Genomic DNA, 22,901 nt, shown 5'->3' on the forward strand with positions numbered 1-22,901 from the left:
TAAGATCCGTCGCCTCCCAGATGTTTAGCAGGCCCAGTCGTGGCGTCAAGGTAATTGTCTTTCCCAGGGCAGAATGCATATGCATTGTAATTCTGTCCCATTGGCTTTGCACCATTGGGCAGTCCCATACCATATATCTAAGGTGATTTTTGTGTCAATTTGTTGATTAAATTTAACTGTATTTTTCTACTTGAATTTGGGAGTTTTACTGATTAGTATTTTGACTTTATTACTGTTTTTGTATTGCATAAATACTGTACACCTTGTCCTAAGTTAACCTTGTCTGCTCTGTGCCATGGCATACCAGGGGGTTGAGCTCAGGTTAATTTAGTGACTTTGAGCGTTCACCCTGACACTGGTTGTGATTATTTCTTGAGGTTGGTAGTCACCGACCCCATAAAATAAATTAAATTCATACACTTGGCAATTCACATTAGGTTTATCAGTTGGATTAAAGGTATCAACCTTGAAGTGGCCATGTTTGCTAACAGAGTCCTACTCATGATAGCAAACCTGGAACCATCATTACCAGCTATCTTGACTGAATTTTAGGAATACAATTAAGCCTCCAGTTTTAAAAACAATGTAAATAATTAAATAGAAATCCGTGTTAGACTAAAACCAGCCACACTGCATTCGCTGTCTAAACCACTATGTTCTGGCGGTCCAACAATGCCATCACATATCTAGGGGTAGCACTAGCACACAAGTTAAGGAAATCAGACTCACAAATGAAAATCTATAACAGAATCTAACCACCTGGAATTTGGAAAAATGGATGCACAAAACCATATCATGTCTACTGTGCTTAACTGCTGTCAAAATGTATGGGTTGCCCAGGATTTTACATCTTTCAGGCAATCCCTCTGGCATTCTTTAGAAATATACCGCAGCAACTTCAGAGCCAAATCAATGGCTTTATTTGGCAGGGGAGGAGATCACGACTGATCCATAATCATTGTGCTTTGAAGCCTCTGGAAGGTGCACTGGGTGTCTATGACTTTGTAAAGTATCATCACGGAACACTGCTGTGCTACCTCTATGATTGGACTCGCCAAGAGACAGACAAGTGAAGGTGTGTGATAAACCACAGAGTGAGCTGGACAACAATATGAGCAGTCTCTAGGAATATACCGCAGCAACATCAGAGCAGAAGCAATACGTTTATTTAAAGTGATTTGCTGTGATTGGACCCGCCATAAGACGGACAAGTGATGGTGTACGGTAGACCACAGAGTGAGCTGGGCACCATTATGAGAATAAACAAAAAGTAAGCTTATCTCACTGCCCTAATAACAGCTCATTTTTTATTATATGTATCTGGCATACAGAAAATTACATATATTTTCTGCAGTTTATACATCTGCTAGCTACACAGCAGTTGTTTAAGATGATGCTAAGCTTTAAAAACAGTCCCTATGCATCTTCTGATGTGGCTCCTCCTTAAGAATCACACTAAAACTAGTCTCCTCATGTAACAGAGACATCATGAACGTATTCCAGGTAAGAATGGGCACCTTTGAAGAAGTGCTTTCTGGGAGGCCATTTTTATACGATATAGTATCAAAGGAAGCTACTGTATCAAAAATGGAAACACACTTCACTATCCATATTTCTTAAACAGTTTCAAAGAGATGTTTGGTATTATGCACACATTTCATAAACTTTAGTAAACAGCAACATGTTCTTCATGACTGCCCTTCTCCCGTCTGTGCTGTTGCCAAAGAAGCAAACAACGTACATTATATACTCATCTGAGACTTTCTAACAGTATTAGAGTGCAACGTGTGCTCCTGAAAGGTAAAACTCAATCCTATTGTAAGCTTGACACCAAATGTGTGTTAGTGAGTCTTCTCTAGGCAGATGCACTGTTGTTCCTGGCTCAGGCAGCTGAACAAATCAAGATAATCATAGCTGTGTGGATGGGAAAAACTACTTTTGTGGAAGTACAGAACGTCTGCCCAATCACGGTATGGACTCCTGTCACCAACATGTAGGCGAAGCCAAAGCCCCTCTCTGAAGTATTGCTGAAAGCTCCTTTTTAGGTAGTTCACATAAGGTCTGGCAAAAGTTGTGCTGTCAAACAAGATGCAAATGTATATTGTAGAGAAAGGGAAACACCGCAGATCAGCATCTGGGAGTATCTAGTGGAATTAGCTGTGCTAGTTGTCTCATCAATAATAAAGACAGCACCTTTGTTTTCAAAGTCTATACATGAATAGTTTGCAGCATATGTGTGGGGGCCCTCCAAAAGTGTGAGGCCTGTGAAATATGGACTCATCCCACAGTCCTTCAAGACCCGAAAGAGTGGAAAAGGTTGGTGAAAGCGGCTTTTCAGACATAAAAAAAGGCTGAAGTGGAAGAGAATGAGAAAGGGCAGAGAAAAGAAGTAGAAAGGGAACAAGAGAAGAGGCGGAAAGAGCCGAGAGAGCCGAGATAGGGTAATGACAGAAAAGGGGAAGAAGGGCAGCAAGAATGTAGAACATAGTTGAAGGCACGAGGGTTATGCATATGCACTGAGGATGCCATGCTTGTATGCATGTCTGGAAGGTGGCTTGAGTGAAGGGAGCTGTAGGTCCAAATTTTGCAGAAGTTGCCCCATCAATTTGTTCGACAACTGGTGTGATTAGCTCACTCCTCAGAGGATCTGAAGCGGTCTCTTGCCAGCTGTTTGGATCTAATCCAGTCCAGAGAGCTCAATATGAAATTTTTCATGTGGAACCTATTTGTGCGGATTTATATTTTTTGCCATGCATCTGCGAAAGGACACATTTAAACTTCTCCGTAACTGCCCCTGCTGAGCATAGATACCCCCCATACTTGGCAACAGTCTTGTTGCTGCCTCCCATACCCCGCCCCCCTCAGCAGATAGACTTCCTTGCACCGCATTTCTGTTGCTATACTGTCCAATTGCAAGCATTAATATTCCATCCACATCTCACCATACCTTTAATTCTGGTACCTTTCAGCCTTGCAAGAAACAAAGCCATAAATACCAGAATACAAAGGGGATTCCTGGCCTAGATAAGGCTACTACACCTGAAAAGCATAACCTATAAAGTGAGTAATGAATCGCTAATAAATAACCCCATATTTGTCTCCTGCCGTCTAAATTGCCCCATGCCTAAAGTGATGAGCAACTCATGGCTACCTTATTTGCATTCTGGTGACTATGATTCTGCATTTATTGTGAGTAATACAAAAACTGCAATTAGGGATCAGGGTCTGCCTGAAGTACTGAATCGCTCTTCCTTCCTATACACCAGTGCACAGACATCTAGAGAACTCCCAATAACACTTATCCTTATTTTCTATCATGCACTTGGCTCCAAATACTGTGACACCAATAGCTCTTACAAAGCGCCTCTATACCTACTGCCAGGGAGTGATATATGTACAAAATTCTATACAAAATGTATAATTCACCTGCAACCCTGGCACCTAAACCACTGTTTAGAATGGGCTAGAAAAGAACCAAAAGCCTTTCAAACCTACCAACGTGATTCATAGTCTGCATGTCGCAAAACAAAGGTTTAAATAAGCAGATAATTTCTGAGTCAGATGAACACATGCTAAGAACTGTATAACGTGCAGGTTATAGTTTCCAACCCCAATTAGACGGCTCAAGGGAAAGAGTCTTTGCGACAGAGATGTGTCTATATCACATGCAGTTCACTAGTTACAATGCTAATCAGTGCTAACTAGGGTTTTCGGTGAGTTAACTTCAGATCTATGTGTGTACCCTGTACATTGCCGTTTACGGATCAGCAAGGGAGGGAAGTGGGACTATGGATCCACTGCAGAGACTATTTTTGTTTAGCCTGCTGATGGCAAATTCCAAATTTAGTAAGAGAATTCAGGGAGCTAATTTCCCAGCTGTACATCTGTACAGATATATACAATCTTTTTTTACCATATATATCACGCCTCTCAATCCATGAAAGACCGTCCCGCAATCCATAAATCACACAAAGCCATGCAAACCATAACTTGCACACTTAGGGGCACATTACGATGCCAGTGGGGCCGCCTCTGACAAGCCGTCGGAGGCATTCCCACCGACAAGACAGCCCTCCGGGCATCCCGCCACATTACGATGCGGGCGGTCGGACCCTTGACTATCAGGGGATGGACCGCTGCCTCTGACAGAATCTACTGATCCTGATGGGGTGGCGACTGGACTTGTGATCCTGAATTTAGGCGGTACCTGCTCAGGCACTGCTGTCAGGATTACGATGTCCCTTTCCGACTACCTGTTCATGGCAGTCACACCGCCATGGAAAGGCAGCTAGAAAGCGACTGTGGGGGCCCCAAGCAGGGACCCCCATCCCCAGTGGGCCACTGCTAAGTGGCCAGGGGGGCACCCAAGGTGCCCCCCCTAAGCACCATATATCAGGCACCACATGGTGCCTGGCCCACGCGGCATGCATGGATGTTTAAAATATGCCCTTTTCTACTGCGGCTTGTGCTGCGTCTCCTTTACGGACCGCTCTACAAGCCACAGTGGAAAAGGGTAGTTTCCTACCGCCTACACGGCGGTCTGATCAAAATATGGTGGGTGGGACCACTGACTCCTTGTCGGGGAGTCTCAATCCAGCTTCTATGACGGCCGGATGTAATTTAAGGTTTGTCTGATATTGCAGCTTACGAAAAGTACGACCGAATAACAGTTACGCCTGTTCACCATTCATAAAATGGTGGCTGTGCCTCCTATTGAAAATAAAAATACATTTAAATGTGGGGGAAGGGTACCTAAACTTCTAGTCAGTGAGAAGCACAGAATATTATGTAAAATGTCAAAAAGTCTGCAGTCTCTGCTACAGTGTTACAGATTATAAACAAAGTTGTGTACTTATTGCTAGGCATGCCAGGTCCTCGTACCTCGGTACGAGACCGGTGATGCAGAGATATTTTTTTTAATCGTTGGGCTTCACAATCAAAGACTCCCTAAAAATAGAATCTGATGCCATTGCACCCCTAAATGAATGTTTTAATGTGAGCACAGATGAGTTTTTAATTTTATGAGGGCTCCAAATGTGTTGGTTGTCCCTGGACTATATTTGGAGATCACAGACCCACCATATCTAAATTGTAGCCTGTGGGATACGGTCTTGGTAAAGAGATAGCAGATGCCAACAGACTAAGAGGGTTTGAGTCCATGGGAACAGTTATTATTGCCAATCGAGGGGTGACATCAATTTTGATATCTCCGTAAAAGGCGCAAGGTTGATACCCAAGTGCTGTTATTCAAAATGTAAAACACTTCATCTAATAAACATCACAGAAACAAATTTTACTTGCGGAACCACACCGTTTGCACAGGTGGCCCACATAGATTAAACTGGTTTGTCAGGAATAAATGTGACCCCTGCACAAACACTGTTGTCAGCGCTCAGAGCTACCAGACCCTTAGAGGATGGGCCGGCTTTAGATTTACTAAAATGGAGGGATGAAGCATGGTTCGGCCCTTGATGCAGGTTTCAATACATATTTAAAGAAGCTCACTGCAGTGCTGTGAACTTCCATAACCTTGTACCAGTGTCAAAATAGGTTCAAATTGCATTAATCCACTTTGAGCTCTCTGACACAGTGGAGCACAACTCTGACAGGTAGAGACCTTCTCAGCCACAATGGAGGGGGCAAGAGGACGTTTCCATTGCAATGAACAGATGCAAACACAATCTCAGCTGTTTAGAGCAGGAGCGGGCACTCTACACTCAATGTTGGCCTAACAGGAACCATATTCATGTCTAGGTTGCTAATGGGTCTTCACCCATATAAAACCATAGCGATTCCTGCAGCTATCACAACACTGCCCACTCAGACTAGACTCCAAAGCTGCCAGCAGCTCCCAGCCTCTTGACTGAGGTATCCGGACACAGTGCCAAGCCTGTCTAGTAGGTCGAGTTCAGCATTTTGATCCAACCCCATGGGCAGCTATGAAGTACACGTGTGATACAGTCCTATACGAGACCCCCCAATCAAAGTAGCGCCAGGGAGAGGGTTTAGTGAGGTTACACTAATCCAGATATCAGGGACAAGCAGGGGCGGGCCATACCTCCTAATGGCTGTAAGCTCCCTTCTAATTGGCTCTCTGTGGTAGAAGGTACCAGAAGCACAGTTGAAAGCACAGAATGTAAATATTCTTGAACAACGGGCTTGGCACAGCTTAGCACTTCTACCTGGGTCAGCACAACAAACGCACGTAGAATGCTAAATTAATCACCACTCCGAGCTGCGGTGCCTTGTGAGTCATCACTCACACCAGGAGATAGCTATTATGTTTGACATAGAATTTTAGGGCAGTGATGCGAACAACAGCAGTAAAATGTGTGCTACTAACCCACAAGGCATGGAACATGGCAGAGCTGCTGCAGTTGAATTCAGTCAGTGTCAGAGCCACAGGTCTCTGAGATGGGCTCAGGTGTGTCCTAGGTGGCACATTCAGGGTATGCCCAGTAAAATCTTTGCCAGAAAGCCCAGGGAACCAGCTTCCTCGCTAGAACATCTGGAGTGTGATATATGAGCATGTAATAACATCGGTAATACACGATGCAGTGGTCTGGAGTCCCTGGGCTCAAGGTGCATATCCTAGTAGTAGAAGAAGGTTTTGAAAAAGTTTTTTTTTCAAATTTCCTTTGAAAATGATGAGGGTAGGGATACAAATCAAAGCCAGCAGCAAGAAGTTATAGATTTTGCTTGGTGTAAGAACAAGTGCATAGCTTCTTTGGAGAACAAATTAACACGAGTAATTGGTAGGTTGGAATAATTATCAAAAATGTTGAAATTCATGCACTTTTGGAACTGGGAAGTGTATGTTGTGAAGATAACTGTCTAGTCCTTCCCTCCTGTTGGTTCATGTGCCTGAGGTTGTCTGTGGTTCCGAGGTTCCTCTGGATCAGAAGCTCAGAGCTTTAAATGGCTGTGGGCACACCAGGCTGGTTTATGCCAGCCGCTTCCATCTGCTCCACTGCTAGAACATGCAAATTCACTCATTCACCAGCGCTAACCTCTATTGAAAGATTATCAAATAGATCTCGGAAAGGTGCTCCAACCAGATCTCAGAAAGGTGCTTCTTGATTAATCACTTTTGGGATATTTGACATAACAAAGGCGAACACATAGCAAAGTTCTCAGAGAGAAAAAAACAACAAAGTAGAAAGAAGGTAACATCAAAACATATGTAAAAATGTAATGTGAGAACTGATGCAAGTTAGTTGAAAAAAAGTTTACCTCTGCCACCTCCTTCTGGAAAGTCAGAGTCATCTGTGTTCTGCCATAGGTGAAAGGCCCATCTCGGTTGGCAATATTTTCAAGCCACTTTATAATAAGGGGCGTGGAAACACTAAAAGGCAAATTTCCAATAATATGCACATCAGGTAGATCTGTATGAAAAGAAAATATTTCAGAAGTTTAGCAATCAAAGTTTTAAATTCCCAAAAAGTCAATACAAGTGGCATGGCTTAAATGTTTGGATAGCTCTTCCTCTCGTAATGGCATATGTGGTCCTGCAGAGAAGGCACCGCCACAATATTTATTCCAATTGTTACACTAGAAGTTGTGACACCATACAGCCCTCTCTAACAATAAAGATTCACCATCAATTAAGGATAAAAACACAAATGTAACACTATTTTATTATCCTCCAAAAAACAAAGTAGCCCTTTGATAGCTCTGAACTGCTTCCTGCAGGTCCATAACAGTATTCAAACATATGCAAATGAGAACCACCTGTAACCCTTTGCATGTCAAATGTAAGTAAATTGGTATAGCAACTACTTCTACCCACAAACCCTCTTAATTATTTTAAAAGGCAAATCATTAATTGGTCCAGTACAGACTGCAGGTTTAATAGGATCTGGTCTCTTAGCTGAACAAATATTAAATGCTCAGACCCTCGTTAAGAGTGGCTTGGTAATCCTGATAGTCAGTAATCGGAGTTACCATCCCTATCTGGGTTAACTGACCCATCAAAAGTGATTGTCTTGGACACTTTGGATGCTGAAACCCAGCAAATTGTTTGGGTGAAATACTATAGTAATTGGGAATGACTGCTGAACATGGGTATGCTATCAGTGGCGTAGCAAGGTCAGGTAGTACCTGGTGCGGAAAATGTTTTGTCACCCCCGGCTTGAAAAAAAGGCAAAAATATGTGTTTAAAACATATTTTTGCCATTTTGTCACCCCCCTCTGTGATGACACTTGACACCCCCGGCTAGACAAAATGGCAAAAATATTTTTTTAAAACACACATTTTTACAATTTTGTCACCCCCCCCCAGTGATAACACCCGGGGCGGCCCGCACCAACCGCACCCCACTTCCTACGCCACTGTATGCAATGCCTGATTATTTCTATGGGGACACTCGGAGGCCATGTCTTGATCTCACAGTAGTCTCCCCAAAATGATTGGTGCTTCTTGTACTGGTAATGCCAGATGAGTGAGGAGGCTATTCTGGGCTGTGCCCTGGCAAAGGTGTAAAGGTCCTCATCTCGGTTTTGTTTTGGCATATAGTTGCTGGAACAAGCCCATGTTTGTAGACAGGTCACATCCAGCATGGAAGTGTAAATTTAAGTAGGTCTACTGTACATACCTTTGTTATATCGTTTATATGCAGGCTGTCTTTTGCAAAGGTCACTCTCTGAAGCCGAGGTGTAATCATCAAAAGACGAAAATTAATATCTAATGCATATGCCAGTGTGAGAAATGAGGGTCTCTAGTTGGCAGAGGTAGGAAACTTAGTCCAAATAGGGATCCTTGCTTCTAGTCAGGGTAAGGAGGATACACACTTTAGATAACCCCTTCTCACCCCCGTGGTAGCTCGGCATGAGCAGACAGGCTTATCCCAAAAGCAATGTGTAAAGTATTTGTACCAACAATCACAGTAACACAGTGAAAACACCACAAATGGACACCACACCAGTTTAGAAAAAAAAATATCATTATCTAAACTTAACAAGACCAAAATGACAAAATCCATCATACACAGTTAAAAATATGACATTCAAAAGGTTTAAAGAACTTGTACCATAGAAAACTATGGATGCGTGACACTCACACAAAGTACCTGTAGTTGCATCAAAATTCACAAGGCTAAACAGCTGCAGAGTGAAGAAGCGTCGAAAACAAAGAGATGCGTCAGTTCCTAAGACATTGGGGAGGCGTTTCAACAGTTCTGCTGCACTCAGGAGAAGTGATGCATCGAATCCGGTCTGTAGGGTGAAGTGATGCGTCGATTCTTCATGATAGTTTCATTCCGCGAGTGATGCATCGAGAAAACTTGTCGCACAGGTGAGATGCGTGGAAATCTGGGATGCATCGGTAATTGATGCGGCAACAACGGTTTTCTTCAGCCGCGATCCCTCGATGCATCGAGCGCTGCGTTGGGTTTTCGCAGCGGCACGGCGATGCATGCAGATTCCTCTCAAGCCCTGCCGATGTGTCGGGAAAACAGACGCAAGAAGAGCAATGCGTAGTTTTTGTAGTTCTTCAAGTTCCTCCTCTCTTCCAGCTCCCAAGCAGCAGCAACAATCTCCATAGGGTCCAATACTGGCACAGGCACCTCCTGGAAGGTCAGAACTCACAGCAGCAGAGTTCAGTGGAGCCGGGGGTCAGGTGAAGTCAAGCAGAGTTCAGTGGAGCTGGGGGTCAGGTGAAGTCTTCGTGTCCCTGAGACTTCAGAACAGGAGGCCAGCACACACAGGCCCTTGGAAATATCTTTCAAGCAGGGGACACAGCATACAGCAAAGTCCTTCTCCTTTCCTTGGCAGAAACAGCAACTGCAAGCCAACCCCACACAGCAAAGGGCAGTACTCGTCCTCAGTCTCTCCAGCTCTTCTCCTTGGCAAAGGGTCCTCTTGAATTCCAGGAATGATCTAAGAGTCTGGGGTCTGGCCCCTCTTTTTATACAGTAAAACTCTTTGTTCTCTCCTGGCCCAGGGCTCGGAGCCCAATCCAAATGAGTTCTGTGGGGCACTCTACAAGTGCACAACAACCTCCATTGTCAGTGTGAGCCCTGGCTCCAGACACACCACAGGGGGGCGGAGCCATCACTGTGGAAGGCAGGCACAGCCCTATTCAGGTGCAGGTGCTACTCCTCCCACCATTTCAAATGCAGACCAGGCCTATTCAGCATAGCACTGACTCATCCAGACTCTCTGGAGCTACTGCACATCCCCAGCTCCTGTCATTCTAAAGCCAGACAGTCAATACCTAGCAGAAGCACACTGGATGGCTAAGCAAGAAAATACCTACTTTCTAAACGTAGTATTTTCAAACACAGAATGTAAAAATCACCGCCACTAAAAGATGCATTTTAACATACAGGCATGCTAAACTTTATTTTCAAATCTAGTTCCCAGGGGCGGTTATGCTTATAAGATGTTATAAGCAAACTCCCCATTATATCCTATGGGAACAGATAGCCTTACAATAGTGAAAAACGAAATTGCCAGTATTTCACTATCATGACATGCCACACACATCAGGGCATGTCCTACCTTTCACATACACTGCATCCTGCCTACAGGGGCACCTGGTCCTACCTTAGGGGTGACTAACATGTAAGAAAAGGGAAGGTTAGGGCCTGGCAAGGGGGTGCACTTGCCAGGTCGACATGGCAGTTATCAAACTGCGCACAGACACTGCAGTGGCAGGCCTGAGACACCTTTTCAGAGCTACTCATGTGGGTGGCACAAATAGTGCTGCAGGCCCACTCGTAGCATTTGATTTACAGGCCTTGACACACTCAGTGCACTTTACAAGGGGCTTATCAGTAAATCAAATATGCCAATCATGGATAACCAATCAGAATAACAATTTACACAGGGAGCACTTGCACTTTGACACTGATCAGCAGTGACAAAGTGTCCAAAGCAATCTAAGCCAGCACAAACGAAATCCAGCACAGCATCATAAATACAGGAGGTAGAGGCAAAAAGTCGGGGGAAACTAGCAAAGGATGCCAGGTTTAACAGCCAGTCACAAAAAAATACCAAATCTATTAACTTTGTGTTTTTGTTTTTAATAATCACTTTTCGTTTTTACAGACATTTTTGTCATCCACTGAAGGCGGCATTAGAATACTATACAAAAGTCCAACAATGATTTGGTAACAAAAAGGTTAAAACCAAAAGGCCTATATGAATCTAGATGGATGGAGCTGGAGGCATTTATCGATGAGCAAGAAACTCCAATAGGACAGTGTTGTAAACTCTGCCACATAGGTCTCCCAAGAAAGTTTGCTTGGATTTTATTGGCTCCTTTGCATTCCAGAAAGAACACGAAAGATAGGCAACTCTGTTGGTGGATGCCATATCTATTTGGTTTTAAGTGGTGTTCAGGAGGAACATAACAATGAAGTCCACCATAGGAATGCAGGGAGAGATTTTTCGGTCCGACGGTATCCCTTTGATTCTAGTTAGAGAGAACAGTACTCAACTCACCTTGGAGGAAATGTGTCCATTTTTATATAACATTGGTGTCAAACTTGTTTGTACCTCCCTATAGAACCAGCAAGGGAATGGTCAGGTCGAAAGGATAAACAGGCAGGTGAAGGGAACTATGGAATTGGCAGTAACATCAGGCCTCAATTTGAAGGATGCCACCAAAGACATGTTGTGGGCTCCTCGCACCACAGTGAATTCCAGCACAGGGAAGTCACCTACTGAGATGATGAAGGGCAGGTCACCATGCACAAAATTAGTCCCTACGTGGATGTGTGATGTGGGTGCACAGGTAGCAACTCAGTCACGCAGGGCTGAGCAAACTGGGAGGTTGATGAATTTGGATGAATGGGTAAGGGTTAAACCAGATGGAACAGACCATTTGTTGTCATATTTTGGGGCTCACCATGCACAAAATTAGTCACTACGTGGATGTGTGATGTGGGTTCACAGGTAGCAACGTAGTCACGCAGGGCTGAGCAAACTGGGAGGTTGATACATTTGGATGAATGGGTAAGGGTTAAACCAGATGGAACAGACTTTTTGTTGTCATATTTTGGGGCCCACATAAAGTAAAAGTTATTGGCCTGATTGCATTAAGTTAGAAAATGAGCAAACATGGAAACTCATAAGTGTAGCTTTATTAAAAAAAATAAAATAAATAAAGTTGAATTTCTCAAGTGAAGAGAAAAACAAGGTTTTACTAGTTGGTTTCTTATGAAATATGCTGCTTTGTGGAGTGTGGAGCGACTAGGCGTACAGACTTGAATTCGGTAAGGGGTACTGAAGGAGCTGCAGGAGACTCAAACCATCACCTGGTGCAGACAGCCCACCGAGGGGTTTGCCTACTGATAGAGGTGATCTGAGGTCTCAGAGATCATCAGGGTGGTTAGAGGAGTATATGCATATGTCTATCTCCGCCATCCATGGGTATTGTTCTTAATTATATATTGTATGCTCTTATGTGTTGATGTGTGTGTGTGTGTCCTTCTGTGTGGTCGGTTTGGGTGTTTCTTGAGCTTATATGGTTTGTATTAGAGGTTTGTTGTTGGTGTCCTTTTGTCAGTTTTCTTAGACGGTTTTGTCTTTATATGTAGATCATGTCTAATGTTATTAGTGATGTCTGTGAAGGAACGGAGATGTGTAGTAATCTTCGTTAGATGGTCTTCCTTAACCTTATTCAACTTTGTCTATTTATTGGAGTCCTCACTATGTCAGCAAGAATTCCTAACTTGTTTACCATGGAATTGTTATGTTCCCTTGCTCTTGTGTACCTGGCCACAAGGAGTCACAGGGCTTTCTGCTGAATAAGCTTCTACTTCATTCAAGAGTTTTCAATCTCTGTGAGTTATTTACTACAGATCGCACTGCACGCACCACAGACTATTTGATGGTGAAGGCTAAGGTAACAAATAGATCCCAGCGTGAGGCTCCCATGGCAATGAGGCACAAATGTTTGAAGGAAGGTTTGCAAACCGAACTGCTAAATCCTAGTCCAGAATATGCAAAAAGAGGTTCACGGGCTGACCTATTCTCAAGAGGAACATGGGTACATTAGTCTACTTTGTCCACAGACAGTGACGGTCCACCTGCCTTGGGCTGCTCTGTCAACTATTTTAAGCAAGCATTTTGGGAGTCTAATTTTTTTTCCTGTCAACAGCCCAACATGTCATTCAGAAATTTGTAAATCGGCGTCCCTTCACCTAATTTCGGCGTAGGGCCTTCTCAGATGCTTTCCATATATAACCCTGTCCTGATGATAACCCCTTGACCAATACTATTGGGTCGAAACATCAACTGTATGCAAGTAGCAAACATACATTTTCCTCATAGCCCATAATTTCATAAGGCTTTCGGCCTTCCACCAAGAAATGTATCCAGCCACTTGCTCATTCCATTGGAGGATTGCATAACCTTCAAAGACTGTTTCTTGTACAGGTATTGGTTTGCAAATTTTCCACAGAGAACTGCATCAGTCACATTGCTTTTTTATAAACTGCAATACCATTACTTGTAGACTGAATATACATTTTTTGTTGCACGTTCTTTTATGCCGTTTTTTAAGTCATTTTGTATATTCAATTAAGTTGTTTGACTATTATGCAGATACAAAGAGTGCTATTGAGGCATAGAAAGAAGATTATTATAAAGGATCAATTGTGGAGGTCATTGCTCTGATATAGTCCATATTTTGCAAAGACATATAGATTCACCAGGTTGCTGTTGTGTGCAAATGAGCAAGTGTGACGCTGATACATTGCACGCTCCAGACATCACCAACAATTGCTCTCCAATTATGAAGTTCTCTGCAAACTGCAGCAGGCAATCGTGACTATTCTCTTTTAAAAAGACAAATCCTGACCGTAATGTAAAGAACCGGAAAACCATCATGGGACTGCAAGGCTTTAATAAAGGCACTGGCCAGCAGAGACAGTGAAAATGCCTACTCACCCATAAAAGAAGGACTTCCTGGGAGATTTACTGTCAGGCTTCCAACCTCTACCATGGATCAAACCCACACTCCAGAAACGCAAACAACTACTCTCTGTCCCTTATAAAGAGAAGACTTGTGCCATAATACTACTGACATCTCATCAACCCTGACCTATGACTGACCACCTTAAAGTGTACACAGGCGTCAGTGGCACTGCCTGTTCCTGGTTCATATCTTTCCTGACTGGCCATACTCATGTCAAACTAGATTCCATTATTTCAACTTACATGCCATAAACTGTGAAATCCATCAAGGGTCATCTTCATGGCCCCATGGGCCATTAGCCTGAAATCTAAGAGCATTATCTACCACACATATTATAAGAAGAGGACATACAGACCCATCTCAAACTGGAATTGAATCTGGGAAATGCTATCAAGTAGCAAACTGTCTGAAGGAAGCACAGTGCATGAAGAAGCAAAACTGGATTTGCTTGACCATCCAGAAGATCAGGCTCATGCTTAATATTTTAGTGGTGCAGGTATATGGGTCAAGCAGATTGCTCCCTTACCATGAATATCTTGAGGGCAGAGAATTTTCTAATGCTGCCCATAGCTCTTAGGTTGAAATAGAGGAAAGAAGGAGATGGTCTAGGATTTGTTATTTATAAATGCCCTCTCTTGGCTCCTATTTGTAGATCTTGTAATACAGTGTGCAAAATGAGGCCTCTTTTCTCTGAAGGCAGCAGCATCTTAACATCTATTGAGCACTTAGGGGTGCATTTAGCGTTTGGTGGCGAGGGTACTCCATCACAAACATGATGGAGTCTCTTGTTCACCAAACTGACAGACTGCCATCCCTCCCTATTTAGGGTCTGGAGGGCCTTCAGCTTTCTGCCAGTAGAGCCATACTTTGCTCCCTGGAAAACGTCCTCCGATTTCATGAGGGTGTAGGGGGCATTGGAGGAAGAGTATTACATCACCCATCACATATAGGGTGGACGGAGAGATATGCTCTTTTTCTGTCCATATGGACCTTCCTGGTGCTGTTGTCGACAAGCAATTGGTGCCTCTTTATTATGGACCCTATTCTCTGTCAGGCAGTTCGGACCCCGGGCGCAATGTGAATTCATTCTCCCTTGTGTACTGTTTAATTCATTTATTCTTTTTCCTGCCTTCTTCCCGCACCACACTGCCATATGGCTTCATCATTAGGGAGGTTACTACCCGACCCCAACCTAAACGTCTTGTTTCTCTTGCCGAGCTCTGCCAGTTTCTAAATCCCTAGACAGCAGTTTCCCCTCATGGAGCATTCCAGCACCAGTCTTTTACCGGCATCTCATCTTGGCCTTTTGGATTATTGTCCATCTGGTCCTCCGAAAGACAGGTATTTTAATCAACTTTAGTGGTTTTTACCCCCCACACACTCCTGACACCGGCTATCCTTGGTACTTACCTCCTCCCAGTGTTGCCTTTCTCCTGGAATGGCTGACCCCCTTTTCCTGGCTGATCTTCAGAATGGGTTTTGCTCACACACCATACCAGGAATGCTCTTATTTTTTGCGGTTTCATTTTATGGTTGGTCTCTGTAGGAAGGTGGATATCTGACTATGGTTACCCCTAACTTTTTGCCTGGTGTTAAGCTGGTTTTCGACTTAGTTGGCCTGGGATCCTGCTAATCAGGGCCCCAGGCTTTCTGCTCTCACTGTAAAATGGACTCCATGTATTTTAGGTACATACCTAATTGGATACTGGGTCACCTTTGTGAGCCCCTGTATAGTGTACCATAGGTCCCCAGGGCATAGGTGCATCCAAGGCCTAGCAGGGGTTGCAGCATATATAATGCCACCGCTGGCTGGCCATCCAAACTGACACAACTGGCTGATCACTCAGCTGGGGCAAGGTCGTGTAATCACCCCTTGCTTAGGTATAGTATTCCTATACCTGCTATTATATATAGACTAATATATACCTATAAGTCACTCTTATGGCAGGCCTTAACAATCCAGAAGGCAGAGTGCTTGGATTTATGTGAGGTGGTGCTCTAGCTTGAGCTGAGCCTGTCTGCAGCTTTCGGAACCATGTCCTTAGGTGGAGGAGTGTGGCTCAATGGTTAGAGCGGCAGACCCTGATGCAGAGTTCTGGCCAGGGACCAGGGTTCGATTCCCGCCTCGGCGGGGTCTCGGGCTCAATTTCCTCGGACCTGTTAATTCTCGCCTCGGTGCCTATTCTAATCACAGGCCCCACGCTGCAACTCTGGGCAATAGCTTGCTTAGCCTCCACACCGGCCCCAACAGCGCTAAGGATGCCTGGCTTCACCCAGGGGGTGCCCAGGAGTTGACACTTCACAGGGAAAGCCAGGAGGGGTTCCACAGCGGTATGAGTATCAGCGCCAGGAAGCCGTATAGGCGACACCGCAAGGTGACCGTCTGGAAACAGTACGCTCTATAAGTACCATAACATTTACATTTACATTTCCTTATAGCTGTTCTATGATATAGCCATACCATATACTCTTAAGTGCATTATAATCCTTGCGGTTAAATGCTACCTCTGGTTTGGCTTTATCAAAACATGTCGTGTACGGTGTCATACGCTTTGGAATACTACCCCCTCGCCAGTTCTGGCGACAGGGGTAGCATTCCACCCTTCTAGAGGGAGAAGAATTGTTGTTCTTAATAATCCCGGTTAAAGTTAACCAGAGCCTCAGCATCACAAAATGGATGCTGCTGCCACAGACACAAGTCTGACCTCCTGCTGCTGGGAGTCCTTCCAGCAAGGGAGGCTTGGACAATAGGTTTCCTGTCTTGGGAGGTGCTAGCACCACCCCAGACAGGCCATAGTGTATTGGAGCAGGGAGGGCTGAATGAAATGAGACACTGCCTGGGGCACACGAGGTGTCCCATGCATAGCCCGGTTCAAACCAGTTGCTGGGGCACTCCAGCCCCAGCTCTGGCGCGAAACTGGACAAAGGGAAAGGGGTGTAACCACCCACTTCCCGGGTCCCACCCATAGGTGGGACCTAGCAGGTAATCCAGCCCCTTTGATTAGTATATAGGTAGGAGCTGAGTCAAGAGACTTTAGATTTATCCTGAACTGAAACTTGAAACAAAACTCTGGACCTTCGACATTCTATTGCAACTAGAAGACTGAAGAATCTCCCTTGCGGTCAAGGAGTGACCATCCTGTGCAAACAGGCTCCATCAGCGATCTGCGGTTTACTTTGTCGACGCTCCTGCCGGAGCCCGAGCACAGAGTCCGACAAGAGCCAGACTTCCAGACTTCTTTGACCCCGATCCAAAGCTGAGACCCGTGGAGGCGACGAGAGACATGGGACCATCCATCTTGAATAACCTGCTCTTTGCTACTTGTACAGCTTCTGAGGCACCCTCGAAGTTGTGCATTGGGGATTGAGAAGGCCAAGCCCCGAGCACCTTCTGCGCCGACGCACAGCCCTCCACACTCCACGAGTGCCGCGTGGGGCCTGCTAGTGTTTTTGTGCTCGACGTGTCTGTCCGGTTACTTGCCCGTTGGCTAGTGGCCTCTGTGAAAACGAACCTTTGAATTTGAACCACCTGCCTGGTTGCTCCAGGTGGGCCCCTGCTTCCCTGCAAAGGAGAAGCCCCCTAGACCTTGCTGGTCTAACCCGAAGCGAATATTTGATTCCTGCATGGGTTGCATTTGCCAAGGCCTTTTAACTCCAATCCGGAAGCTGATGCTGCTAACAGCGAGATCCTTCATGGGACAGTCCGTATCCAGCTCCTGGTCGTCGTCAACGCCTCGTGGTCCACGTGGCTGCAGAGTAAAGCTTCACAACATCACCTTATTGCTTCATGACATCGCCTGGTTCCTTCCTGGTCACTGGCTAGTGACCCAGACTCTGTCCCCTCTGCTTTCAGGTACTCTTCATCCTCAATCCGCCCTTGGATCCACCCAGACACTTCTCTCCTGGTCGCCTGCAGCATCTTTTCACAGGTCTCCATAGGATTCAGCGACGAAACCCGACACACTTTGACACCTATGCACCCCGCTCCTGTGGGTGAGGTAACGTGAGTACTCGGTGCTCCTGTGGGTATTGACTATCCTGGTGTCCTAGTTTTCAGTAGCTTTCTCCTAGTCCATCCGGGAGTGTCCTAAAATAACTAGTTTCCAATTCTTTCGTTCCCATTGTATCCCTATGGTAACTCGCGTGTGTGTGTAGGCACTGCACACGCTTCTCGTGGGCCTCCTGCTTCCTAACTCTTGTTAGCTCAGTGTAGCCCCAGCGATTCCCTAGGCCCTAGGCCTACTCCCTGTTCATGACGTGGTTCTTATACCACTATTTTAGTATATGGTTTTACGTGCCCCTAGGGCTCTACTGTATATTGTGCAACTTATTGTATGATAATTAAGTATCTTGTTATGTGCGTGTGCCTCTGACCTCATAAAGAGTTCAGAGGGGTTGTGTTAGTAATAAATACATATATATTTTATATATAACCTGTGTGGTGTCCTTTCATTTGGTATTCAAGGGGTTACATATGGTAAAACAGCTTGCTTCACATGCTCTCTGAAGTTTTAGCCTAAAACTGCTTTGTCCATGCTACCACTAGGATACCACCATAAGGGTTGTTTGGACTGGTGCAAGGTGCTCACTAGAATAGTGAACATCATATACCAGGCCAACTTCTCACAGTCTCAATTTAGTCCCACACAGGCACGCCTTCTAATCTTTCCCTATCACTATCCTGGATAGGTTTCCCAAGCGTCATACGCTTTGGACTCCAGTTGCCGCTGCCGTGTCCCTGTTGACTGCCACTTCATAAGCCCACCCTTTCTTCATTCCCCACTTTATCTATACAGCTATTTTCTTTACATTTTGGGGGAATAGGACTCAATTTGTGTCTCTTTAGGTTGCTTCTTTTGACTGACACCCCCCCTCCCCCCAACGGAGTGAATTGCTTCCTTTGCTACACTGACATGGCCCTGGTACTTTGGGTAATTGGGCTTTAGGCATCTTATTGTTACATTCCACAGAAGGGAAGCACATCACTCTTTCACTATCATTTGCCTTAAAGGTCTTCAACAGTAGAAGTGACAGCGACCAACAACAGACACTCAGATACTAACCATCCTCCCACGCCTTTCGAAGCTGACTTGGAAACGCTCTTTCCATCTTATAGGTAAGAATATCCCCGTGAACAATTCGCATTTTCCCTGGAGCTGCCTCACTCAGCATCTAAAAAGAGGAAAAAAAACATTTGTGACAGCTGTTTGCCTTGGGGACAGCTCCCCTTTTTTCGTCTGAACATACATACTCATGCAAGCGGTAATGCTATCAAAGGCTTTTCAATTTTAGAAATTAATGTATCCGAAAGAAAAGTGTGATTCAAAAGGCAGAACTGCAGACTTGACATGTTCAGGCTTCACTCATGTTGTAGTTTCCTCGTCGTAAGAAAAAAGTGTCCAGTTCGGTTCATGTGATTTATTTCGGAATTAAAATTTTAAAAATCAATATCTTTACACCAATAAATGCATCCCATATCCCAATAAACAACACAAATAAAACCGAGCTTAAAATAAAAAAAATTAAAACACATCGGACTGTTAATCCTATTCAAATATACTCACTCTTGAATCAAGAATAGCAGTGTTACAACCTGTGCTAGGGACGTTTAAGAATATTATATTGCCTCAAAGTTACACAGAGAAAATAGCATACAGATTATAGGAACATCCTTAGGGCTGTTTACTTTGTATTTGTATACTGCTCAAACAAAGAAAACCCTTTGCTTATTTTTTATACAACGATTCATAACGCAGCTTCAAAGAATGTAAAGAACAGATGATGGTTGTAGTATGTAACCTTATGAATGACCGTAGGGGTGGAGCCTCCTGGTGGACGTGGGTGGAGTAGTGGGGCATGTTGAAGACAGGTATGGGTGGTGATGCTGTGAATGTGCAGGGTCCCTCGGTGACACACATGGATGCAAGTTTCTCTCTGGCTGCTTCATTTACATCTATGCACTTACTTGCTACCTGATGCAATAAACCCTGAGGTTTACCACACATGAGTATTGTTTTATAACAATGTTTTTCAACTTAATGATACTTACTGGTGCTGGGGGGATGAGGGGAGTCCTCTTCTGCTGCCGCCACCGCCAGGAGTCACTTCATTGTTGAGACAGCGCCGCCGCCCCGGGACTGCAACTCCCGGCTGCCTCAGCGGCGGCGCTGCTTTTCCACACACCGCAAGCGCCAGGAGGCGCCTACAAACAGCGCTCTGCTTGGCGGAGCAGGGGGGAGCAATACTTACCGGTGCTGGGGGGACGAGGGGAGTCCTCTTCTGCTGTCGCCACCGCCAGGAGTCACTTCATTGTTGAAACAGCGCCGCCGCCCCGGGACTGCAACTCCCGGCTGCCTCAGCGGCGGCGCTGCTTTTCCACGCACCGCAAGCGCCAGGAGGCGCCTACAAACAGCGCTCTGCTTGGCTGAGCAGGGGGGAGCAATACTTACCGGTGCTGGGGGGACGAGGGGAGTCCTCTTCTGCTGCCGCCACCGCCAGGAGTCACTTCATTGTTGAGACAGCGCCGCCGCCCCGGGACTGCAACTCCCGGCTGCCTCAGCGGCGGCGCTGCTTTTCCACGCACCGCAAGCGCCAGGAGGCGCCTACAAACAGCGCTCTGCTTCACTTCGTGGGACGCGAGCGGGACGCCGAGCTAAGCCCGGGCAAAGGGCGGGCCCTCTACGGCCCTCAAAGGCCGGATAAGGACGGGACGGGCCATGCTATTTGGCTGTTACATTGTTGGCCCTTCATCAAGAAGGTAATCCCCCCCTCCCCCCAATCGATTCGATTCCTTACCTGTGCACTTGTTCATATATCGTTTCCCTATTTCCCTTATTCACCATGCCCTCCTTCTTAGATGAGTTAAACCTCTTATGTAAATCCAACTACGCCCTTTGCGAAACTCCCCCTCCGCCCAATAACGCTAGTACATTTTCAGACATGTTTACACTTCTAGATGCTCACAAAACCTGCAGCCCGAACACCGTAAGTGTTGATCCCTCCCAGGTTCTATTGACGAAACGGAAACACTACAGTTCAATTCAAGGCGGAAGCAACCCCAAAACACCAAAACTGTGCTTAAACACACCCTCCACCAATATCTTATATATCCCCCCAAATGTCGAGAATCCAGAGGCTTTAACATCTCCTCCCCACTCCTACCTACTACCATTAATCGAAGGAATGGTAAGCGCTATGCTAGCACCACTGCTTGAAAAAATTAATATGCTAGGGGATAGGCTCTCTAGAATAGAGAAATCCATTAAATCAAACCCGCAGGCTGATATACGTAGCGACACACCTAACCTCCCTAGGTCACCTCCCACTCGCCTAGCCTCTAAATCCCTTGCCCAGGATAAAAGGCGGCAAAGAAAACCTGCTGTCCCTAGTGCTTCAGGGCAAAAAATAGCTAAATGCCCTGCCAAAGTTTCCCTCCTCCAGACGACCGCACCAGGAACAGATCATAACAAAGTCAATTCTATACACTTACCTCCGGAAGCAGCCCCATTTGTGTGCATCCTTGCGGGTGTACCAGTTCTTCAACCTGGAAAAACTGAGAGTCAATCTGACTTACTTAACAAAACCAAATTCTGGCTGTCTAAAAATAGGCCACTGCCTCGTGATTTATTCGGAGCAATAAGGAGTCTCAAAAGGGTGGGATGGTTGGGCTCCCTTCACAAAGATGTTGCTGGGGATTTGATACTCGTGAGATTCAGAGACAGAAACATTGTCCCTTACTTGAAAACTTGGCCGCCTCAAGTAAGAGACGGCCCAATATCCTTATGGGACTTATACGACTTCTACCCCAAATTCCCCAGTTTTCCTCCTTTTCCGAAATCATTTTCCATGTGGTAGGATTCATAAAACTGCTTATGATCGCCGTTCAACCCTGGAGTGGGAAAATTCATTTATGATTGAGTCCCTATCTTACTGCTTCTTGGTCACTTTTGTTAATTGTATGATTTGTTAAATCCGTTTACAGAAGGGCTATCGTCTGTTTTATTTTTTATTTTTAAATGTGTCACTAAAAAATTTCAAATATACCCTATTTTCTAGCGACCGACTCAATTGAAAATGATATGATTATGCCCTGTTACTAAGCTGCTAGGGTCTGTTTTTGACGAATTGTAAAAATGATTTTAATAGTATAATGAACTGTTGCTAACTTTGTTTGTTTTGTATATACATTGTCCTTGTAATGAATATAATCAATGTCTGCTTTTATTGTGTTTCTTATCTTGTACGCTTTTATGAATTTTTTACTGAATTCGAATAAAGCCTTTTGACTGACTACTAAAATCAAAATGACAGAAGGCCAAGTCTGCCGTGGCAGTTTTGAAATTCGACCTGTAGATCACTGCTGATGTCCAGTTCGGATAAACTCAAACCCGGCCCACCTCTCTGGCAATGTTAGTTACATTGGCTCAGTTTGGTAGAAGACACCAGGGTTTACTTCATTTCTGAGGGGGTAGCTTTAATTCTGCAATTACTAATACAGGGCAATACAAAAACACATCATTGGCATAAGTCAGACCAGAATGCTAAATGTGGAGTGCATGAAGCGATACATGAAAGGCAGTTTGCCTTTCCAGCCCATTTACTGTGAAGTTCTGTGGTTTTATTAGTCTGTAACATTTCTCGTCCTGTTATAAAAAAAAATTAAAAAATCAATTAAAGGGCTTCAGCGGAGGAATCCTCTCTCACTGTCATGCTATTGGGTGTATTATTCGGCCTCCCAGGGAATATTTTCATTCCAGTGCATGAGGTATATTGTTTTCATGAGCCGAGGCAGCTTGGAAGGACTATTTGGTGAATGTAAACACCCATATCCTTTAACTCAGCAGAAAGGATTATTCACTTTCTTTTCTTCACATAGAAAATATTTTTGCATGTATAGAAATTACCACCTACACAATTTTTTTTGTGTGGCCACATTGAATATCAAATGCATACTTACACCAAGCTTTTCTGAAGTAAA

The 22,901-nt window shown here is 44.8% G+C and overlaps 1 protein-coding gene across 4 annotated transcripts in view; it reads right to left on the reverse strand.

Annotated features, from left to right (window-relative positions):
- The window catches only part of TFB1M (transcription factor B1, mitochondrial), a 440,085-nt gene that overhangs the window by 306,923 nt on the left and 110,261 nt on the right, over positions 1-22,901 (reverse strand). For all 4 annotated transcript variants that reach the window (XM_078649185.1, XM_078649186.1, XM_078649184.1 and 1 more), the window contains 2 exons: positions 18,988-19,096; positions 7,234-7,385 (listed from right to left, as the gene is read on the reverse strand). In XM_078649185.1, the coding sequence (XP_078505311.1) occupies positions 7,234-7,385; positions 18,988-19,096 (261 nt within the window). The remainder of the gene's footprint in view (positions 1-7,233; positions 7,386-18,987; positions 19,097-22,901) is intronic.

This window comes from Lissotriton helveticus, chromosome 6, assembly GCF_964261635.1.
Source record: "Lissotriton helveticus chromosome 6, aLisHel1.1, whole genome shotgun sequence".
NCBI classification, from domain to species: domain Eukaryota; kingdom Metazoa; phylum Chordata; class Amphibia; order Caudata; family Salamandridae; genus Lissotriton; species Lissotriton helveticus.